The 25,466-nt window shown below is 37.4% G+C and overlaps 1 protein-coding gene across 1 annotated transcript; it reads right to left on the reverse strand.

Annotated features, from left to right (window-relative positions):
- Positions 1–24,878, reverse strand: LOC103770064 (N-chimaerin-like; the record flags this gene model as incomplete). Its single annotated transcript, XM_008937311.1, has 5 exons — positions 1–289; positions 14,747–14,860; positions 15,529–15,560; positions 22,213–22,268; positions 24,840–24,878. Coding segments are annotated over 5 exons (530 nt in total), but the record flags the coding sequence as incomplete, so codon positions are not given.
- Positions 24,879–25,466: the final 588 nt, after the last annotated feature.

Here is a 25,466-nt window from a genome sequence, read left to right on the forward strand (position 1 = left end):
CCTTTTTTCTGCTACCTCATCCTCTCCTGTAGACTCTTTGCCATCATGTTCATCTCTCAGGGTTGGCATAAGTCTTTTGTGTGCTGGCTCTCTGTTTAAAGTTGTATATCCTACATGTTCATAAATTGGATTTATTGTCATCTTGGCAATGTATTCAGCTGCCTTCGTTTCAATATAAAGAGTAATCAATCCATCTGTCACGAGGTCATGGATGGACTCAAAACGTTTCTCCCCAACAAAGTGCTTTCCATCGTAGTAGAGTCTGAAGTTTCTGGTTTGATTTCCAAATCTGCCTCAATGAAATGGGAAAGTTGTTTTTTTAAAGAACAGTAAGCAAAATAAATAAAAGTAAGCAAGCCTTTGCAAACAATAAAAAACACTTTATCACTTAAAGCTGTGACTACGTTCTGTGTCTCGTCCAGATGACAATGAAAAACTCTACTACTAGTTATTACAGATAGGAAGGAGAGATCAACAAGTGCAGATAGACAGTGAAAACAGTGGCTCTCCCAAAAGGAGCTGTTTGTTCTCATATTTTCTGCCCCTCCATTATCCCATGGAAAAGAATGAAAATTACTTCACACTCTTTATGGCTTTTTTTATCACTTTACTACTGCATTGCTGTAGTCAGTTTGTTTGGCTGATAGGAAGGGTTCTCATAATAGAGTCCTCTATTACAGTTGATCAATACAGAGTTTTGATGCCGTCTCAGACCTCTGTGCCCTGCTTGCTTGCAGAAAGAGGCCAGTCAGGGTTCAGCTGAGCTTCAGTGCCAACAATTACACTGAGGCAGAACTGCTGCCAGAACTGGAGCAGTGCAGGACAAAATGGCACAAGGGCAAGCATTCTTTATTCCTGGCCGAAAGCCAAGGACTAACTCTTCATGCTTTGTACGAAAGTCCTTCTGTATCATGCTTGTTAAGTTCAGAGCTTCAAGCAAATTTTGGTAATATACAGGATATCTAATGTGGAAGCTATCTGATGCTATCTATTCTGCAGTCAGGGTGGAATAGGATTTTGATACAGGCTCTTAGCAACCATAAGAAAGCAAATTTTACCTGAATATTATCAGATTTTCAAAAACTGTACTTAAAATCTGCAACCATTTTCTGCCTAAAAGGAATCTAAACGTATGAAAACACACCAGTGTTTGGCAACAACCAGTGCATTTCCTGCAGAGAAGGTGGAGGCAAGAAGCTGTTTTCACAGCTCACTCCAGTGTTATTCTTTGGTCAGACAGCATCAAGGGTGGCTAACTCAGCGTATTGGGCCCCTTTTTTAGGTCAGCTCTGCCAAATAAACATTAAAAACTAAATTTGAAAGTAGTCCTACTTTCATTTTACAATCAGATGTTTTACAGGAAATGTTAAGGAGGAACAAAGTAAACACTGGTGCTTCGCTCAAGTGGCTCCTTTTCAACAGGCCTTGCCAAACAGGGGAAAGCATAATTTTAGACCTTTCCTCAGGTGAAATATTGCACTTTTCTTGCAAATATGGGCAAAAACATATGTTGTGTGATGTATATTTTTTTTCTTGTGTTCTGAATAAAAATGCCCAACCTTCCTATCCTCTTATCAATAATCTGATAGTGACTGTAACTTCAGGAGCTGACATTTTTACATGATGCTCAAACAGGAGGGGGCCCTCAGGAATTCGTGTCCTGCTCAGTAAGAATAGAGGACATGTTTTGTAGGAACTACATGGGCATTTTACTGGAAATTAATTGGTACTTCTGTGCCCATTTTTATGCCACACAAACTAACAAGTTCAATGAATCAAACTGAAAAGCAAGAAATTACAAAATGACAGAAAGAAATGCATTTTTACCCAATGCCAATGTCATCACAACATACAATTCTGAGTGAATACAAGTAATTCAAAGTTACAGCAGAAAAGGCATCAATGTGTTCAGGCTCAATTTTCACAGCATCTTTCTACTCCACGTAGAGCATGGCAAACACGCTTGACCACGAGACGTACTCCTTGTATACCCTCTGCTGTCAGAGAAGTCAACGTCAGCCAAGAGTGTTCAGCACTTTGCAGTGCCAAATCGAGCAACCTTCACTGTCTTCTGTTCAACTCAGTGAGAATAATGCACAACGAGCACATAGAAGCACTGTGACGTTAAAATTTGACAGGAAAATCAAGTAAGTTTGAAGGTGAAAAATAATGGGCCTTAAATGACAACATTCAATAGAATTACTGTTATTAAGAGATGTAGGAGGTGAGCTGCTGCTTTAATCAGTAACATATGCTCTGACAGTACTTACAGCAGAGTTTTAAACCAGCTGAAGGTCACTTACTGCTCTTAGCTTTCTAGAAGAGAAAGTATTACACTAATCTTATCAAGAGAAGATAAGGCACAGAAAAGCTTCTCAGGGCCTATTACTATGTACATGTCTTGATTTTAGTGACATCCTTCATCTGAAGAACAAGATGGCCAAATGCAGAGAACAAACACAAGTTCTTAAAGTATTAATAATCTTCCTATCAGGGTGACTAGGCACATGGTTCTATCCCAGCTATGTTTTACTTAGCAGCCCCTACACTGTACATCTGTTCAGACTTCTGCACATAAAGTGTGTCTCTGAGAGATACAACACAGAATAGGATTTCCAAAAATATATAAACTTTATCTCACTGCTCCTGACCCACCTTTCAGTACACAAGTTTCTCATAGACAGTGTACCACAGTTTTAATTCTTCAAAAGCACCTCACACCTAAACCGGAAACCTCACAAACAGACTGAAACTTCCTCCTGTATGGATCTGGGGAACTGCACATCAAATTTTTGGGGGCATGTATGGCCTTCCAAATGTACATTGAATTTTCTTGGTTTATAATACATTAGGATAATTTAACTATAAGCACTTAAAGAAAAGCACTTAGACAAACAAATTACTCTACATCAGTATCATAACCACTTGGAAAAGGTGTTTACATATCAGCTGCAGGAGGTAAACATTCAGTGATTTGCCTTTAGAATGTACCATCAATAACATGTCTCAGAATCCTGATTTCTTTCAAATTAAATTTCTTTCTGACCATACAACAATACTCTTTTGATCAAATTGCAATATAAAAGCAAACATATGTGTCCAATTGCAAATGATCAATTAAGATTTAATCTTCAGTCCCTTCAATCTTACTTAAAGCTAAGGTTTAGATTTTTCCATTAGCAAGAATATTTCCTTATGTTTACTTTCTATAACTTTACTGCAGCCTGGTTAATTATACATCACCGTGGCAACTAAGTACAGCCAAGATTTGATATTTCAACTTCCTGATGGTCTCTTCCTAAAGGCAAGCACTAGTACCAGCTGGTTTTTGTTCAGAAAATAGAAAGCGGGACACAGATAATGTATGTTCTCTTTTGGTTTAAACAGGGGAACATTAGATGTCTTCCAAGAAAAAGAAATAGACCTCTGACATGTCAAACAGTCTCATTGTGTCCACTGTACATTTGTTTGCAAGCAGCAGGACTACAGATAAAAGACCTTTTTTTATTCCAAGTTGTCTGAAAAGCACTCACTATGTCTAGTCCCTTTGGTTGCCAGTGAGACAGAGTGGATAACGTGGGAAAACTTATTAGATGTGGCTAGCAATAAAGGACTGAGGAGTTGAATTAGGTATCATAGCATGTGAGAGACAGGCTTCAGACTCAGCCACCTACTCTGTATGCAGCATTCACTGATGAAACAAAGGGAAGAAGTGAAGGACCAATAGCCCATCTGCACTTTCTTACCATCTAAGAAGGCTGATTTTACAGTCCACATACAGAATTGTACAGTAACTTCACCCTTTTCACAGACTATTTTATGATAAAAAGAGTATCCAGACAAAGGCATTATTTAAAATGTGTAGCTGCAACCAGACCACAAAGTTAATGTCCCTCGTGGCCACTCTTGTCCTCATTAGTTTCAAGCAATTTCATACACAGAGCTCAGAAATCTTGCATTTTGTACATGTGCCTGAAGGTCACTCAGATTTAATCCTTCCTTGGAGAAAAGGCGTCTTAATGTGCTTTGCAGCCAGAAGGTAGAATTCTCACTTAAAATTAGGTGCCAGAATTTCAGATCTAACTTCTGAAAACTTTCAACAAATACTTAAGACATCCCATAAAAAGCCATAGAAATACAAGCAATCTTGCAATCAGGAACATCTCACAGCCATGCTGTGTTCATGCAGAAGAAAATACATGATTCCACATTTTCTCTTTTGGCCCATTTCCTTGTCAAAGAAATACAGCTCTTGCAAGCAGCTGAAACACCTTCTGCACCAAAGGTCTCAAACTCCTGAAAGCAGCTAATTTTTTATTTTAAATATATTTATTTGCAACAACATATCAGAAGATGGCCAGGAAATTGTGGAGCTTGCCAACTGCCGGGAGTACCTTCCTGACAAACAGCATCATCTCCAAAACCTTAGCGGCAGTTTACAAGAACACGATAGGCATAAACGAAATCAAATGCATTAGAGATTCAAAGTAAAGATGCATTTTATGCAAGTGGAGGCAAAAAATTCTGACTGTCTGATCTGTCTGGGAAAGGTGGCAGAGTACAGCCCTGCATCACTTGCAAGCAGCACTGGCTGGTAGGTTGACTGCTGCTTGATGAACATTAATTATGTATAAAGTTAAACCCCAGACCTGATCAGAGCCATGCACTGGCCAAATCTATGGTAGTTTTGAAGTGTGGCATCCTTCAGAACAGAAAACAAATCCCAGAGCTCTAAGTACAACGTGTCTAACCCCATGCCAGTGTAGACACAACCTTCAACTTACTCTGTCTAGTAGAGATCAAGCAAAAAAAAAAAACCTTCACAGCTGGTGAGGTACCATTGACAACAGCTTCCCAGCAGTGTCTCTCAGTTGTGATTGAGGACTGTTTAGCTGCATCACTGCCCAGACTTTCTTGTCCAAGAGGGAAACAATACTGTGCAAACAGCACGCTGCAGGCAGCAGGCAGTGAGGACCAGAGCGATAGCACTTTCCTGTGGATTATGAGCACCATGCATGCATGCCCTTTTCCACTGAAACCTCCTGTAAGTACCTAGAATTGATTTGATGACTGAATCAGAATCAATACCAATGTTTTGAGCAATGTTTTACTACTTTTTCTACCTAATGAAACCTCTGTGCTTCCTGAGAAAGGACTCACTATGGTTCATGACTAAGACACATTTGAAGTCTGTATGTATGGGGAAAATAGTAAAAGCCTGATATCTTCTCTTTAAGTGAAAGCAGTATTTGGAAACCTATGCCAACATGTCTGGAATAAACAGTATTTGGAAATGTTACTAGGAGAAATGGTAGTACTTTCACAGTTTCGTATTAAGCAAATAGTTATGTTTCTTCACCAAAATTTTGGAAGAAATAATCTCTGAGTTAGTTTTACAGTGTGACTTCATGCTACTAAAAGCTTTCATATTACTTTAAAGCAGAAGTGTGTTTTAATTCTTCTAAGTTAAAGTATCAACCCTGCCCAGTGTCTGCTCAGCAAACTTCAAAATGTGTGTGCAAACTTTCCTCCACCTATGTATAACGTTTTCGTTTAGGTCGTATATGACATTGTTGTTCTGGTAAATTTAGGAGTAGAATAACATCAGATCTGTAATGGAAATTCCACTGCAATCATGGCCCATTGATATCAGCCAATATGGAGAGAGAATTGACATAGTGTAACGCTCCAACATGTTCATTTTTGTTTCACTTACACCAGCTTTTCTGACAAGGGAATAGAATGTTCACAGAATGGGTTGGAAGGGACCTTTAAAAGTCATCTAATCCAACGCCCTACACTAAGCAGGAACATCTTTAACCAGATCAAGTTGTTCAGAGCCCTGCCCAATCTTATCTTGATTGTTCCCAGGGATGGGGCATCTACCACCTCACTGGGCAACCTCGAGTGTTTCACCACCCCCACTGGAAAAAAATTTCTTTCTTATATCTAGGCTAAATCTACCTTCTTTTAGTTTAAATTACTTATGACGTTCATATTTATTTTTTGCTTCTAGAGGTTCTCACACTAAAAGCAACTTGCTTTTAATTATTCTTACTAAGACAATATGCACATTCTCATTCAGTATATCAAGGAAACCTGAGCAGAAGACATCAAGTGAAAACCCAAAGAAACGTCCTTATTGTAAATTGGCTTTGCAAGTGCAAAAAAGGGGTTTTGGAGAGCAGAGAGGAGAAATACTGGGTTTGTTGTTATTTTAAAAATTTCCGTTAGATTAAAAATAACTACAGTAAGATTTCTGTTTTAGAGACAATTTGTCAAATCTGATTTGCCTTAAGCTATTGTTAATCCCAACCTTACAATGCAGGTTTACTTAACTTAAAGCTATTACACAATTTGCTGCTTACTTAAGTTGTTTATTCAATGTCTTCTACCTCTATGTTCTAGGAATCACTCACTACTTTTTCCACCAGCAGTGTGATTCACCAGTGTACTCATCCTGCTCTTTAAAATGGATTTTCCTCACAGCTGCATTCCTTAACAATAAATAAGCAAAATAATGTAAAATTAAATGGTTCCTGCACATAAAATATGCACTGTTAGAATTTTTGGTGCTACTAACTGCATATCAATAGAGACTGATAGCTTTTCTATTATTATATTCTGTTTTTCTAGAATACACTTTCTTCCTTCATGCAAGTGTAGCAGTCACTGCTGTAGTCTGCACTGGGGCAGATTTCAATTTATTACTGAAGCTATTAGAGTTCACTTCCTCATTGCAAGTTATAAAAGAAAAAAAAATTTGCTTGATTCTTTTCCTAGCACCCATCAAATCAGGAGCAACTACACTTAATTCATCTGAGCTACATCAAGTATAAGAGAAGGAGAGGAGGTAAAACTGGGCCAGATAACATTCATTGCTGTTTCGTGTTTGAATAATTCATAAATGCTTTGATGATATCAATTATGAGATTAAACAACAATATAAGGCCATTGTGTATTATTTTGAAAACATATTTATAAAGCATCCATAGTATCTACAGCCAAAGGACTTTTTTATTTTTTTTTAATTGAAGCAGCACAGGAAAAAAGCCATTTCTCCAAAACCAAAAATCTACAAATACACATTTCCAAAGCATACAAAAGAGGCCAACCAAAAGGACTAACTGGAAGCTATTTTTCTAACACAATTCTCTAAAAGCAATAGAGTAAAAAGGCATTCCAGTAGAACCTGCAGGGCCATTTTTAAGAGACCCTATACTTTTGTACTGAACAGGCATGTGAGACACTATGGGAAAGGAAATACCCTCTTGATGAAGAAATGAGGCATGGAAAACTTAAAAGCCTCAAGCCAACTCATGTGTGAAGGCGAGAAGTAGGCCCAGATCTTCTGAGCTCCACCACAGTGCCTCACCAGAAGCCAAATGCCTCTTCTGTGCACCCAATCACAGTAGGTCTTTGTGGTGCAGCAGGAGTTACAGTCAGAGGTGAAGGACATGGGATAAGATGAAAACGAGCTATATGCATTGGGCACAGACAGCTTTTGGACAAGTTACCGAAAAGTTCACAGCACCACCAAAGAAGAAACTATTCCTCTGAGAAGCACTGAACACAAGCAGGAGAAAGACTGCAGCAAACTAAATTGCCAAAGTTAAATTAGACATTCTAGCCAAAAGAAAACAGAGCTGACAACAACAACAGATGGGAAGAGGAGGGAAGGAGAACAGGAACACAGCAAGAAGACGTGAACCATACGGAAAAAAGCATTCTAGCCTGTAGGAGGGTCTAGGTAGCCAGTTAATTACTCATTAAGGTTAGTAGTTATTTATTATTATTCTAAATACTTGCGTGAAGTCACCTCAGTAGTGCTCAGGTGCAGTTATGTAAGGCAGATAACACGCAGGATGCCTAAGCTGTTTACTGGTAGCTGAACCTCCCACATTACTGACAAAGTAACAGACCATATTATTTAGTATGAAATTTTATACAGGAAAAAAACACCTTCTTTTACATGGAAGATCACTTAAGTAGACGTCAAGTTGTTTTACTTTAGAATAGAAAAGCAAACTCAAAAATTTACCAGCACACTTTCCCTTGGGGCTAGCATTAGCTCATGGGAACTACCTAACCAACAAAATGACAGCTTTAATTTCAGCAGAATTGAAGACTTGATACAATAAATATTTGGCTCTTTACAAGATTAAAAAAAAAAAAGCCCAGCATATTAGCTGGCATACCTGTTCTGACAACCTATTAAAATAGCTTTAAGCATGAACTGTTTCTTTCATCTAAAAGAAGCAGCAGATACCCCGAGTGGCCAATTTTGCAAGTCGCCTGAATTCTACACCTATGGAAGCGTGACGGGCTGAGCCTGGGGCAGAAGGAAGAGCCCCTCCCTGAGACCTTCAGCTAGCCACAGAGCAAGGAGACCTCTTTTGCCATTTCATGCAGAATAAAGAAAACGGATCAGTGTGGGTCAGGCTGAAACGTATTTATCCCACAGATAGGTTTGACCATATTTTGGAGCAATTCTATTTAACCTAGCTAAGCTTTAAAATTGGCGTGTGCCTGTGTATCTGTATGCACATACGTATATATCGTCTCCCAGGTCTTTCAGCTAGCAATCAAGGAATATTGTGTGAATATTTTATAAAGGTTTCTAGAAACTGAATTCAGCCCTTGCTACTGCCAATCACTGCATTTCCAAATCAGGTAAAAAAATACACAAAGATATGCAAAGTTTAGTCTTTATAATTTTTCCCTAGCAACTAGCATGATGTCAGAATACTGTTACCACAGTAAAGTGAAGGGATGCAGTCAGCTACTGTTTTTCTAGGTTCCTTCTGACTGCCTATTGATCAGTTGTAGATAAAGGACTGGATCCACACTACAACCAAATTTTAATACATTCATAATTTTAAAAGGTAATTCAGCTATTATCACACAAAGTTGTTACAAATAATTATTCTTTTCCCAATTTGTCTCCCATGTCCCAGCCTGTACAACGCTTTTGAGCAGATTGCAGATGTACACAGTTCTAACCTCTGAATTCAAGAAGCCTTCTGCAGATGTTGAATTTTACATATGGCAGTAATCCCATGGTAAACAACGCACGTTCTAGAAGAGCACTACATGTATGTCCCAAAAGAGCCCACTGAAAATGAAAAGCATTTGGCTACCAAAGCACATGTCCCCTGAAATAAGAAAAGTTCATTTGCAGCATTATGCTCTAATAGCATACCAATTACATCTCTTTTTAAAATATCAGTGGCTAGCTTCTTAATGCCATTTCATAATTTAGGGATAAGGAACATGTGTATCAATCGCTTGCACAGTAAATGTAGTTGGTCGAGTAAACTAAGGTTTACTAATTTTTGACATTTATTTGGCATCAAGAATTCTCTCCTGATGCCACATAATCCTGGCTGTGCCCTAACCCCCAAACATAAAGAAAACATGACTCATAATCATGGCTAACATTATTACCTTTTTTTTTTAATCGTGCTGCAGAACCTTATTTCAATTCATTCTCAGTACCACAACAATAGGATTTGCAGGAAGGGAAACCATGGTAACCATCTAAACGCACTACAGCAGATATCTGCTCAAAAGAACATGCAGTACCGTCACACTTCAGCGCCTACCACTAGTACAGCCTCTACCCATTTCCTCTTTATCCTCAGCCTAATTATTAAACAAGCTCTCAATCACAAAAGGCTACATTGCAAACCATGTCTTATTGTTACTGTCATTTGCTATAGGTCCTGACATTAGGCACTGTACTACTCTTTTGCCAAGTTAAAAGCAGATCTAATACCTCCAGGAGTTAATTAGGAATTTTCAGTTCTTTTCATCTGTCTGAAACATCTAATTAACATTACAATGTATTTTATAATTTTTAGTGTCACAGAGTCTTGCTGCTATTTATGGACAGACATATACACCTACAATAATTTTCTCTTGTTAGTAATTTTTTTTTAAACCTCAGGGTTGCAAAAAATTTTCAGTGGCATTCTCTGAGTAGTTAATTAGCAAACATTGGTGAATTCTGCTGTGCTCTTTTTTTTCTTTTAAATTTTACATAAGCTATGAGAAACCACATCCATGATTAAATACAGATATTAAATATAGTAGGGTGCTGATTTGCTGCTCTCATTTTTGTTTATGCTTTTATCCGGTGTCTGAACTGATACAATTTCACAGGCCTTTTTAGGCTCAAAACATCAGTTTTATTTGAGGGACAGCTCTGAATATTTAGCTAAACTTACACACTTAAAACAATATCTAAATTATAATTTTCTTCTCCCCTAAGAACATATTACTTCTACCTCTGTTACAAATTATGAGGAATTTGTTTTCTGAAAACAAAACCTCTCATTCCAAATTTAGATTTAAAAGATAGTCTGTCTGAAAAAAAAAAAAAAGTCATGCTGCAAATTAATTGCACAATAATGGATGAAAGTAGACAAAAATAGCTCATTAGAAGATGATCAAAAATGTGGGTTCTTATATAAGTAGAGAGGAGACTTTTACAGTAACTCACTGGAAACCTTAATAACAGAAAAGGTTTTTTGGGCAAGGATAAGTTTTTCTACCCTATTAAAGAAGAAGAAATATTCAAAATCTTCACTTTGAAACTCCACAGCACTGCACTAAGAATATTTGACTGCCTTGGTTAAGCCTGCAACAGCTATTATTTGTCCTGTCCTATATTTGGTCATTTAATCGGTGCTAGCTATTGCAGCTCAGGAACAAGATCTTTAGAGCTACTAAAGCTAGTTCTATAAAAGCATCAGAGCTGAATGCTCCACAGTGGTTAAAATTTTACTTAGAAAGGTTTAGCGAATAAAGAAAGAAAATTTCCTGGCCCACTTAATCTTGAACAGAATGTGCAGTCCTGGTCCCCCCATCTCCAAAAGATCATTACAGAGTAAGACACAGAGAAAGAGAAGACAAAGATGGTGAGGGGAACAACTTCACTACAAAACTTCAGTGTAGAGCCTAGGACTTATGGACTTGTAAAGAGTACGGGTGATGTGAGTGGCATGGAAAAGGCAAATGGGAGATCAATTGTTCCCTGTTTCTCATAATACAAAAACTAGGGAGCATCCAATAAAATAGTGAGATGTAATCTTCAAAAAAAGGATTCTGCTTCCCATAAAACCTAGTTAAGGCATAGAGCTCATGCTACAGTTGCAGACAGAAATGTCTACAAGGTTTCAAAAATGTGCTCAGAAAGCCACTAGACAAAAATACAAAAATCTCTCCATCAAAAGCCTGAAAAAATAGCAAAGATAATAATTCTGCCCAGAAGTCCCTGAATGGGAAATTTTCAGAGGCTGGGAAAGCACACCAGAGAACTATTACCACATGCTCATCTTGTTCTTACACTTTTTTTTTTTCCCCCAATATCTGACATTAATAGCTACTGCAGAGTGGATACTAGACTGGACTACGAACTGGTCCTTTGATCTGACCCAGTGGGTTGACAGTCAGAGAATTTGTTAATACAGTAACAGAGATATATCACTGGGGAAAAACTGTTTGCAAACAATTACCCATATCTCTCCCCAGCTCTGCCCATTTTATGATGACAAAGCATTTCTTAGGTAACTCAAAAAGAAGTGGGATGCAGAAAAGCCATGTTGTGAGTAAAACAGCCCATTACAGAACCTTCATGCTCAACTGCATTTGCATTCTGTGCATTTTGGCTGTAGCTGAAAGCTGTAGCTTATTATGATTGTCCAATCTGTTCCAGATTTCACAAAAACATGTTTTTATAATTATGAATTCATCTGCCTACAAAGGAGTTATGATTTCTGGTGGTAACAGTTTACTCTTTATCTTCTAGAAATATAAAGATGACTAACAAGTGGAAATCTTCAGTGCAAAGCAAATACAATCTGAGCACCTCTGGAAGATGCCTGCTGTAAGGATAGTCTAGAAAGGAATGAGCAATGAGGACAAAGACGGAACAAGAGAGAATGTTGTTGTTTTTCCTCTATAATACAGCCTTCTGTGAGATGATCTTGTGTAATTTCCAGAAGAAGATACTCACTTTACAGAGTTGAGCTATGGTTGATTAACCTCTATTACATTTGTGGCGTAGAGGATGATGTGTTCTTCACAAATACAACGGTTGGGAAGTCATAATAAGGATTCCGAGTTCTACCTTTATGTCTCACCTAGCTTGCTTTGTAGCTAAAGGGTTTTTCAAAGCATTTTTTCTAAGTTCCAATTTAATTACGTTAGAAACAGCAGATATTTGATGTTGATTAAATAAACTGTAATACAAAATAAATCCATCAAACAAAAAACAACAGGATACTTTCCTTTTTGGTTTCCAAAGATGCAGAGGACGCAATGCCTTCACTTAATTTAGTAACGCCAAAGCAAAATATTAGACAAATCAAAACTACAGCTGGAACAAAATTCCACACACCTTCAGTGATGGCTGGTATAAACATACCGGTGAGATTTTAGACATTAGCTATAAAAGCTGCTGGAATCAAACAGAGCATTCAAACTGTTCAACGATGATTGGAGGAGTTGGCCTATTTGGCTCCTCAGGACAAAGCACAAGAAACTTGGATTTTTCCATTGCAGAGGTGAAGACTGGAGACATCATACCTTGCTACAGAAAGGGTTGTGATCCTGTTTCACTAAACTGCTTTTCACGTCTGGGTGCACTGTCTTTTTTATTGTTCTCAGGCACACTGACATAAATGCAGGAAGAAGACATCTGCCAAAGCTGGGTGTGCTGAGCTGCCTGTGGTACTGAATCGCCTGCCCCCCAGGAGAAGAATCAGTAACTACAAGCCAGGAAACAATCCTGTCTCAACAGCAGCTTATCCTACCTATCCAATGTTTCCACAAGACTTTCGATGAACTGGGATTTTACGACGCAACCACATTTCATATGCAGTTTCCCATTTGTCCTAATCACAACTGACAGACTGTTAGAGACAAGGAAGTCAGGCAACAAGCATACACTGTGAGATACAGATTGAGTAGATACACAGAAATACAGAAGGAACCAAGTATTTATGTCAAGAGTTTATGGGTAGGTATCCTCAAACATCTAAATATTACTCAGCATTTATTTTCGAAAGTATGTTTGAAAAACAGAAATGAGAAAATACGGATAGTCCATTTTATGTTTTGCCACTATGTTATTTATTGCAGGATTAGAGCACCTCTTCAGCATCGCTGGGTTAACTTTGTAAAATGCTGTGAAACTTGTTCTGTGTCTCTTTTTTTTTTTTTTTTTTTTTAATGTAAAACTAACAGTTGACCAAATTTGTTTTATCCTTTAGAAGGTGTGGGAGGAAAGAAAAAGCAGAGAATAAAAATCAAAACCATACAGAAGTGATTTTAAGATTAACACAACTGTTTTAATGACAGAGTGGCATTTAAGGCTAGTATGAAAAGGTCAAAATGATTCACACAGCTAGAAAAGAAAGGGTGGAATTAGAGATCCTGAAGTCAATCAAGTCTTCCATCAAACTTGGAAAGGTTTTACCCATACATACCGCCCTACTGACAAGCTTCATTTCTGGCCATGGAGATGACATTCTGAAATTCCTGCTAAAAAAGATTATCTTAGCTGAAGACAGAGCTACATTTGCCATCTGGCAGTACAATGACGCAAACCCAAAAGACAGTCTCAAAAAACGCTATAAATTACAGGTAAAATTACATCATGGCAATCAGAGCAAACTTCTCACAGTCAGGATGAACAGAAAGACTACAGAAATTACCTAGTTGTTAAAGAGATGCTATAATGTCAGCAATGGAGTCAGTGATAACATTAGCTAATGGGTATATTCTTCATATATAATTCTAGAGAGAAGAGAAATGGAAACTGAGTAGAACTCTGCCTCCAGCTAATGGAAACACAGACTCCTGCTGTACTCTGTAGCAGAGAGAAAAAGAAATCCTAGTGGTAAAATTCACAGGTGGGGAATACACAGTACTACAGCTCACAGAGAACTTTCATCTGAAGTATGAGAGCAAAGACCCTCATTTGTATACTTTAAAAGTCAACAGCAAGACAACAAAGCATTATTTGCTGTGGGGTGGAAAGCAGCCACCTAGGTCACTGTCCTTAATATACAAGTCATTCAGCTAGCACTTCAACTTCATGAAACGGCTGCAACATGCTGTAGTTTCAGATTTTGAGGTGTTTTGCCAAATAATGAATTTCCTCAAAACGAATCAATGATAACAGCTTTGCTACCTGTTCCAAGCTGGTCACTAGCAGCTATCCATTCTCTTTTCTATTGGGTATAAAAATAGATTGGATTGCATTCAGAGAGGTTTCCCAGTTTTGAAAGAGATACCAGAAGCCTAGAAAGGGCCCATCTTATTTGCCATCCCACAAAGGGACTAGAGAGAACCAACTGCTCTTCAACAACAGCTACCTAGCAAGTAACTCACACTGTTGTGATGACTTTTATTTCTTGACCACTGCTCTCCCAACATCTACATGGCGTGATGCCTGTAATACAGTGGGGGAGGGGTAAAATGAAACACCATCAGCAAACCCACAATTGTTATTATCCTGATGGTGCAAATAATAAGGAAAGTTAGCACTTTGGAAAGGGTTAGGGAAAGTTAAACACACCAAATCTGTAACTAGGGTAAAAAAAGTACCATGATCTTAAAAAAACAAAACCAAAAACCAATTAGAATAATCATAAGGCAGTTTAAGCACTAGAGTCAACACCAGTATACAATCTTTTGAATATTTTATAAATGTGAAAATGAAATATTCATTACAAACCTTAATGCCAAAGTGTAGGTTCCAGGTTGCCTTTGGCTTTCACGAATGAGATAGCTTCCCTCTGCCACACTTAGTAATTGGTCAGCTTCCTCCCTTGAGATCATCCCATGGAATCTAAGGAACAAGGACTTTTTAAAACACATCTATTTTCACTTTTAAATCCCCTTTTGCTCTTCTTTTAAAAACCACCAACCATGGTAATTAAAAAAGAAACAAATATAAAAATTACTGGTTTCCAGGAATCTACACTTTAAATTAATCTCCCTTTCTGCCTGTATTTGAATAACTTTAAATGGTTTAGAAATGCTTCTATGAAACAGTATCTGTGAAAGAAGAATATTGCTTTTCAAATCTGCATCTATCCATTTAATATGTAGAAAGAAAACCATTTTCTCCTGCTGGCTACAGGTTTGTGCCAGTGGCATGCAATCTGATATTTTGCAGCATTCAGGAACATTATGGCAACTTGCTGAAATCTTGGGGATTGCATATAATCTCACTAATTACTGGTGTAATACTAGCAACACTACACATTTTACCAAAATAAATGCAAGTAAGATCTGCTTTGTTTCCCCACACTATATCTAATCATCTTTGTCTGTGCTGCAATTTTAGGCAGACAAAAACCATAGTACCATAATAATCTGATGGTAAGCAAGACACCCTGCTGTAAAACACACAGAAGAAAGAAAGGACCCAGAGCAAACACCTTCAACCTTTTCTGTAACTATTATCAACCAACATGTTGGGATAAACCACTTTCGAAGATGTATGTTACTTACTCTCTTCCATAATATTTGGGTCTGTTCTCTACCTAGAAGAAACAACAGAAATTGCAGTGTTTCATAACAAGTGACTCAACACAGTAAGCATACTGTCCATAATATAGTATTAAACCCAGAAAAGTATATAATATGAAAGCACAGAAAAAAGTCATCTGCTATCCCAGGATTTTCCCCGTGGGTGGAATATACAGACAACAAAGGTAGACCTTCAGGAAACATTGCACTTGAATGGCTTAAAACAGCGAGAAAGAATGAGCCACTTGGATTGTGTCATCCTTGGAACTCTGCTAATACAAACCGATAGCATTAAGTATTGTAGAAACTGCCCGAAAGGGGAAATGAAAGATTCATTGCATGGGCCTAAGTGTACTGTATTGTTAAGTGCACTAATATAGTGAAACATCTATAAAACTCCCAAATTTATAGGTTATCTTCCATCATAGAGCTGTTGGTGCCACTGCTGTGAAAAATTAAACCACTACCATATCCCCTCAGAGTGAGGGCAAGTGGTAGATTCAAGGATCATGCATCTCAGTCTTGACTTCACTAACCTGTGTGATCTGTAGTATTGCCCAAATGGACTCAACAACAGATATGCATGGGTCAGGCTGTGTAACACCAGTCTGCCCATGCCCGAGGCACCATCCACTGTCAATGCACACAACGTGCAAGGGTGGCAGAACACAATTTGCCTGCTAAGTATTTCAGATGAAGCAACTCATCTGCAACTGTCCAAGAAGTTTAAAGACAAGTGAAGAACTGCAGACCTCCCAGAAATCAGCTCAATAATCTAAAATCATCATATTATCTCTCCTCGCTAAATTTACAGGGTAAAACTCTTTGAAGACTAAAATTCAACAACTATACAGCCTGAACTACAAAAGTAGAAAATGATGCAGCTATTATACAGTCAACTGCCACTTCAGTTTCTTTTTTCCATCTCTTCAGGAAAAAAGCCCATTCAAATTGGCTTCTCTCCAGTTACCTCACTGGAGTATGAAAAAATATTTCAGATGCCCAAAACAACAAAAAATACATCCTGCTGTACAGTCTAATAACAACACTTCCATGTTCCCAGCAAACAAAAAGATATTGTGATGGTTCATCGCTTTTAGAAAAATCATTCCATCATTGGAAACATTTTTAATGTTCTAAAAGATTTTTTTTCCTACATAACAGCAATCAAGCTGATCATTGTAATAAGTGTTTTCAAAGGGACTGAAGAGACTGGATCATTTAAAAAAAAAAAAAGTCTTACATATTTTTTGTTGAATGTAGGCTATTTCTTCAACAGGAAGATACCAATATGAATGGAGAAAAAGTAAAAATATTTTATTGTTTTTATTATAGAAACTTGCAAGAATTTCTAACTAGAGCTCTCAAGACACTAGTCTCAGGCAGTCATTAAAAAAAGAATCCTGTTGTGAATAAGATTTTGCTGTCTCTCTATTGAGATTTTATATTTATCTCAGTGAATACAGTGAATTTATATGACAGAACTGGAATATATATATAGGCCAAGGCATTCCACTTCAGAAGCTGACGGGGCATCTTCAGAGTACTTACAAATCTTACAACAAACTGTCAAATTATACCCTGTGTGTGTAAACATTTGAATGTGAACTGGCAGATGACCGCAGCAAAGCGTCAGAGAGAAGCTTCGCTGGACTTCCAGGCAATTGTAGCTGGGTTTGCAGTTCAAATTGCTGGGTGATGAATTAGAGAGGAAAATAATAACTTCTGTTACCATTGAGTCTTTACTGTTCGGTTTTACCAACTCAAAAAAACTTCAGTATAGACGTTGATGCGTAACACTGTTTGCTTGGTAAGACATTGCATGGGGAACCCCAATTTACTGACTTCTATTGCCTGCTTTTTGGCTTTCTTTTTTTCCCCATAACTTTTAAAATTTATTATAATATTAGGGTTTTTGGACGTTGGGATTGAATGCATACATTTAGAGTCTAAGGCAATGTCATCAGAGCTCAGCAGGGGCCTTATGATTCACTCAGAATTAGCTGGGCTACATACAAACTTTTGAAATATTAGGACTTTTTATTTAGGGGAAAAAAAAATCGTATCACTGTTTGTTTAGCCCATGTTTAGCACAGTTTTAGAAATTGCTTCTAACTTAGAAAAAAAAATAAAAAGAGTGAGATATTTGTGTTAATTTGTGTAGCACTGATGTAGAGGCCACAAGAAAGACTCAAATCTCACTATGATGCCTGCAAGAAAAACACAGGTCAGTGAGATATCCACTATTGTTTTGTTTCTAATTTTTTCAAGCTGAGGTGGGAATCAAATGAAACCAAGTTTATGAACAGATAAATGGAGCAGACTTGGCAAGTGCCTGCAGTAGCCACTCCTCCAGAAAAGGGCTAAGTTACCATGAAAGTTAAGAAGTCGTTCTGTGTGAATATCATACAGAAAAAGTCATCTTTGAGACCAGCTCTAACAAGGGTGTGCATTATATATGCCTGGTCTATGCTATGTCTCTTGAATAGTCACAGAGGCCATTTTCACAAGCCTACACAGAGATGCTGTTTAACTGGCTTATTAACTACTAGCACTGAATCAGGATGAAGTTGCATAATAGGATGGAAAAGGCCAGTGATTTTAATTACCTCCATCATTTGTCTATTTGGTATTTTTTAATAGATAGTTATTTAAAATTTATCACGGAGTGCCTTCATATAGCAGTCGAGGATGCCCTAAATATGTCTGCATGTGCACACTTGTGCATATAAACTATTATATACACAACAAATACAAAGTCCAGGGATGTGGTACAATATTAATTGAATTTTACATTACATTACAATTTGGATTAAAGTCTCATGCAGAAGTCAAACATCCTTCAAATATTATGGTATCATCAACTTTACAAATGAGCACCACACAGAGTTAAAAGCCTTGCCTCTGCTGCACCTTCACAATAAAAAAAAATCCCATATGAATGCAATGCACTTTTTACTTCAGTATAACTCCACTGATCTGTGTGTTGCTCTGATATCAAACTGGTGTAACAGAGCAGAAACTAAAATTCTCTTTATCTGAGAAGCATTTCATGTTAAGTAGGTCATTCTGTTGAATACACCTCTCAGTACCGGCACTTGTACAACACATGCCTTTGCACATTAAATAAAAGGTTGGTTTTTTTACAGTGTGATCTCCAATTATTTTTTAACAAGTGCTTTTTCCTCCTAATCACCACTCTTGCTTATGTGAACAAGTGGAATGCCGTAAGGCAAGAGGAACAATTTACGTGCCAATACCTTATGAAATCACATATTGTTCCCTCCCACTGACCTCTTTGATGTTCTCTGGACCAAAATTCTCTTCCTAATATTTATTAACTTGTTTACACAGCTGAATAATTCAACCACTTAAGAAAAGACTCTGCTCCCCACTGACTCACACATGGGTGCTAATAGAAACCCAGCTGAGAAACAGCAGATCACAAAGCTCCCCAACACTAGCGAGGGGGCTGAGATCAGAGAGAAAGGTTACACTTATTACTGCTCGCTGAATATATTTTCACTTCAAATCTGTCTCAGCTGCATAAACTGTTCAACACTTGCAATGAAAACCAGTTATCTGCACTATAACAAATTAATGGAGAAGTAGGAAATGCATGCTGATAATGTATTATTTCAATTTTACCTTTATTATTAGGTAAAAATAACCTACAAAGGGTCTTTTGGTAAATGGATTCTCTAATGAGAAAATGTGTATTTAATATGCACTGCAGCTAAATACCTGCAAGTGACTGATTCTTTCATAGCTCTATTTTAGTTCCATTCTCACTAGTTTCTCAAAAGTGCAGATTTTATTTCTCAGCTTCCACAACCATGTTCATAGTGCAGACAGAGGTTTACTCTGCAGAGTTCAAGACGATACTTTAAAACACAGAATGTCTCTCTTTTTTTTTGTTCACTCCGTCACAGGGAAAGTTTTACGCTTAAAGTCTGTCATATGTTATAATCTTGTTTTGGAATAAATTAATAGAAGTACATTTTAGACACTAATGTGTTGCATTTTTTTCTTCAGTGATGACAAGACTTAGCAGAGTACTTTGGTTGCTTGTGGTACTTTCACCAATCCCCTCCTGACTCTAACAGTCTACCTGTTTAAAGAATTAGACCAGGAGAACCTCTCTATGCAGTGATGCAGTATGCTCACATACCCTCTAAAGAGCTTGGATGATTAGTTTATGCAGGACATCACATACCCACGGCAAATTTTCCTCCCTAAAATAGTCCAGCTTTTGAATATGCCATCTGTATAATAGCTAATAAAATTTTATAATTAACAGTATTAAAATTCAACGATAGAGAGGATGAGAAAATTATAGTGGTTGTTGTGATTTGTATTGGAAGAAGCTTTACACAGATGCTTTTATATTTGACTGGCAAAAGTAGGTCTCTTGTTTGATTTTAAAATAAAAAAAGTAAACCTGGATCTGATTAATAGCTGAAGGGTTTACAGTACTCCAGAGGCAAAAGACATTTTTAATTTTTAGATACTGTATATGCTTTTATATCACTGCTTATTGTAATGGATAAGCTAATATTATTCTAAGAAATATCAAAAAGTATATAGGAAAATGAAAGTTCTAATGCTGCAAAAATTCAAACATTCACAACTGAGGCTCTCAAAGCCTTCTCAGTTGAAGAAACTGAAGAACTGTCACTTGCCACCACGTGAGCCAGGCAACTTTATAAGCATATACTATAAATCTATCACTACATGAGTAAACAATAGCAGGGCTCTGAGATAAGACTCAGCAAATAAAAGACAACAGGGATTGTACAAGCATAATGTCAGTACCTCAATGAACAGCATCAGAAGGCTACCAAAAATCCCTCATATGTTTCACAGTATGCACATATACATATACATACACACTAGCACTTTTTCAAACAGTTAAATACTTCTGAGGAGAGGAAGGAAAAATCAGCTATTCAACAGCACTTAACAATAAACACAATCCATTTGAGGTAGGGAGTAAACTACTACATCCTATCCAGGTGAGCACTCCGTACAATTGCAAACCTCTATTCTAAGACTTCTACAAGACTTCTATTTTCTCTATTAATGTAATGAAAAACCCTATCATAGAGAACACAAAATAGAAGAGAACTTTACTAATAATGTTGCAGTAAGAATAAAAAAAAAGGGAAAACCTCCCATTTTTTCACAACTCAGATCTTCTATTGATCTCTTCTTCAAATCTACATCCCACTTTAAGATGTCTGCACAACCACCTTAAAAACACCCCTGCTTCGACCCTCATTAACAGTAGAAACACTAGGTAAACCAAAACTTTTTGCTATAATGCTTCTTGTAAAATTCATGTATTGCTCTTTCCTATATCTATGTCTTGCTTAAGTGAAATCAGCTATAGCTATACATTTCAGAAAAATAGAAATTTATTAAATTATCAAAGGAAAACAAGAATGCTTCCACTAAATGCAGTATTTTACTTCTGTTAAATCTCTACTCATCTTAAAAACCGATAGACTACTTCACAGAATCACAGCTGGATATTTGAAAAGACAACAGAGAAATGCCTGTTTAATTCTGTAAAGTGATCCTTGTGATCTGGCCTGTAAGCTATTACTGTTCCTGGCAGTGCTGTGTCCCTCTGTATTGCATGAGGGGCAATGGATACAAGCTGGAGCACAGGAAGGTCCACCTCAACATGAGGAAGAACTTCTTTACTGTAAGGGTTCCAGAGCACTGGAACAGGCTCCCCAGGGAGGTTGTGGAGTCTTCTCCCCTGGAGACTTTTAAGACCCATCTGGATGGGTTCCTGTGTGATCTGCCCTAGACTAGATGGTCCTGCTCTGGCAGGGGGGTTGGACTCAATGATCTCCAGAGGTCCCTTCCAGCCCCCAACATTCTGTGATTTCAAACTATGTCAAAGTGACTAACATATTTCAAAGACTAATTTCCTTTCTCTTGGCACATGATAAAAATGCTCAAGTTTTATTGCAGCAATGTAATAACCTCCAGTGGTTATTCAGTAAGAGCTGGGTTTTGTAACACTAACAAGTCAAGCCTAACATTCCAGCATTTTTGAAATGGAAATTAATGCTTCTCAGGTTGCTAACTGAAGGGAACACTAGCAATTTGGGATCTGCCTGAACAACTCACCCTATGAGCAGGTGCTTCTGTAACACTGCATAGCAACAGGATTCTGTTACTGTTTGGATCCTTAAAATCTAGGGCTCTGTTAGCTTAGAGTATTAAGCTACTAGTCTCATTAAGAGTAGTATTAACGAGTCTTCAATACTACAGCTCAACTCACAGCACCAGGGGAGGTTTCACTCTTCCCTCTTTTGATTTATTGCATACACCTAGCAGCAATGTGTGCATGAACAGGTGACAGCTCCACTGTACAGCTCTGGCCTTGCTTCTGTGAATTTCTGACCCAAAAAAAGAGGAGAAAAAGTATGTTACCATGTATCAAAGAATCAAAAACTAGTAAATGATTCTCAGGTATACACTATGTACTCAAAATGCTTTTTATTTTGATTTTCTTCTACCAGGGCCCCGGAGGGTACTTAGTCTACTCACAGCACCATGTGTCCCAATGAACCGCTGTTTGGGTTGACACCATGAAGTGTAGACTTGAAATTACTGAACTCTATAAAGTGGAACTTTTATAATACCCACCTCACGAGTGCAGGTTATCCTTCTAGGGTGGGGAGCTTCCTGTTGCAACTGATATACTGGGAGAAGGCAGAAGTTAAATTCTGATTAATACAGAGTCATTGTATAAGTTAGGCATTTTAACATTCAATATTGCTGTTTAAATAAGGAAGACTTCCTGCAAATTTTAATGCAGGGACACATATATGAAGGTCTCAAAAACTATTTGCAAGTGGTCAGAAGAAAAGACTGCTGCTAGCCAAAATGGAATTATTGATTATCTTCACAATTAATTGATCAAATACTACAGAGTAACTAGGTGACACCAGTCAAGTTCAATCAAGCATATCAGAAAAGAAATGATAAATGCAAATTAAATTCTTTTATATGTCAAATCAGGCTGCTGTCAGACTTTCTTCAGTAAGTAAATGGAGTCCCGTCCTACTACGCTGGGCACACAGTCACCTGAAATATGACAAGACTTTCCAAGAGTCATTCAGAACTTTGCAGAATCAAACCTGCTTCTGCCACTGCTCAGTGACAACCTTTCTGAACAAAGAGAAAAATGGAGTGATTCATTATTCATGCTTACAACTGGGAGAAAAACACACAGATCTCGGTAGCAAGTATAAAAATGTATCGCAATCATGACTAATGATGTTTAATATCAAGGAGTCAAGTGTTTTAGTCTTATTTTTTTAGTCCTCTGCTGCAAGGAAAAAAACCTTATTCAAACCATTCTGTATACAAATTCTTTAATATTAAGTGGCTGACTTGGCATATTACAAGCTACTGGTATAATAAATGATAATTCAAAAGGCACAGACAGGCTTTGCCACCAGATTCACAAGCAGACCAAGGGCTCAGCTGTCTCAATTACATGACAGCAATTTCATGTATTGGCAGTTATTAAAAACCGTTCAAAGTCATCCATCTAAAAACAACACTTAAGAGAGGGGGACAAATTAAAATTCTTCAGCCTTTTTTTAGACATTACCTTTGTCTTTTCTTCAATTAACACAAATGTTTAAGAGACCCTGATAATCCTAGACTGTTAAGATGCACACAGTTTTGCCAACTCCTGTAATTTTTACTACAAATTTCACAATATCTGAGTATTTATTTACAGCCTGAGCTGTCTGAAATTTCTTATAAGGCACGTTCTCATAGAAATAAACCCATATTGCACAGAAGATCTTGACTATGTAACTAATAATCACTTTAATAACTCAAAAATTTGAAACCAAAATAAAATAAAGAAGGCTGATTTATAAGTTCTAAGGGCTAACTCTGATTTTGAATGCATCAGCTTGGCAATGGCAGGGAAAGAACTGCTAGGTGACAGAAAAGGTGTTCTTCTAATGCTCATTTAATTCTACTACATATAATTTACCTGACAAAAATACTTGAATCTGCTCTCTTACACTTACTCTCTTTGTAACCATGTTTTCACCAAGCCTTTACGACCAACTCAAAGTCTCTGACTGAGAAAAATCTCTCACTACAGGATGGAAACCTTTGTGAAATAACTATGTTTTCTCAGATGCCAAAACTCCCCAACCTTTAGAGAGCAACATTTGCACCATGTGAAATGTTGCTTGAGCAACTCCCTTTAGCCAATCTGAAGACACCAAGCCTTGGGAACATATACAGAAGAATATGCAAATATAAGTCTGATCTCTCTGAACTGTTAAGTGTGTTAAACCCACAAACATTGTGTTTTCAAGAGAAGACACATTTTCTTTCTGGTGTCCCTCAAGTCTCAAGATGTCTCACATCTTAGCTTTTTCTACCTGCAAAGAACTAGAATCTAGAGGTGATACACTTCGGGATCAACTTTGGGATGCTTTGCTACGGTGCCATTTGTCTCATGTTCTCTTCAATCTACCTGACTCTCCATCGGTGCTTCCAAATAGGTTATCCCTTTAAATTTTGAAATGCAAGTTTGCCGGGTTAGTTCCCTCCCCCTTTTTTTTTTTTTAATTAGGAATGAAAATCATCAAGTTATGAAATTCCCAAGGTAATGGGTGCTCCGATCTCATGGGAATGCACCCCGCTTACTGCCCTGCACCCCTGACTAAGGCAGCCTGCCAGGCCAGCTTCCTTTCAGCTAAGACATGTACACTGAAGAGCTTCAGAGCCCAGGTGGGCAGGAAACCAGGTCCTTCAGGGCATCAAAAAAAACAGCTTGCGGTTTGTCATGCCAGGACAAACAAATGCTCTCATTTCACTACATCAGCAAATTCCAGGGGAAAACAATTTATTTTGAGTTTCTTGAACCAGCTCAAGTCTCAACTCTAGTGACACAAGGTACTAAAGCGTGCAAGTGATATTAACTTTAAGGGATGAATTCAGTCTATGCAAGCCCCAGTCTAGGCAGCTGTATCAATGTAAGTCAGCTCCACAAAGGAGTGGGATCACTTATGTTGGCAAGGTGCAGAGAATCTACCCCTCCAAACAATCTGTGCTTGCTTGTCCATGAGGATAAACAACTGCACCTCTCTCTAAATAGTAATGAGTCCTTTTACTTTTGATATTTCTTAAATTCACATCATAATTAAAAGAAAAATGAGTCTTTTAAAGCATCCAACTGAAACTTTTTCAGGTCTGACTTGGGAAAAACCAAACCAAACAACAGTTGATATACTTACAGTAAGATTTCCAAACAGGTGGTCTGTATTCATCAGTATCTGAAAGAAAAATGCCAAATCTTAATATTGTGTTGGAAACATTTTAACACAGAATAACCCTGCAGAAGTACTTGCAGATTTCTTAAGATAAATATTGCATCTAGATTCTAAAATTTTTTACTATCACAATACAGAACAACCTGTTACAAGTTCTCCCTCTTCACTTAAACTAAAAACATGGAAAGGTATTTTCTTCAGTCAGCTAGATAAAAACTATAGAAATAGTTTCACAAAATGGTAAACTTGCAGACTGGAAGCCAGAATACTGTATGGGGGAAGGGGAATGCTTATTATTTTACTATTTATATATCTGTAAATTCCCTTTTAATGACAGTAGAAAGATTGTTTTAATCTCAATGTAGACTCTGATAGATCAGTTTTCTTCCAATTTATTACTGCCATTAGTTTTTTCCTCTTCTGGATAGCAATTAACAATTCCTAAAATAAAATCAGGGCATATTAAGTACTATGAAATGTTTTGTAAAAAAAGGTTTTTTCCATATTCAGTACAAGCTCTACTTGGAAGCAGTCAGTGTGTATTACAAGTACCAGCCTATTTCTAGTTCCAAATTTTAATTCTCAAATAAA

Source organism: Merops nubicus, unplaced genomic scaffold, assembly GCF_000691845.1.
Source record: "Merops nubicus isolate BGI_N331 unplaced genomic scaffold, ASM69184v1 scaffold573, whole genome shotgun sequence".
In the NCBI taxonomy this organism is placed as follows: domain Eukaryota; kingdom Metazoa; phylum Chordata; class Aves; order Coraciiformes; family Meropidae; genus Merops; species Merops nubicus.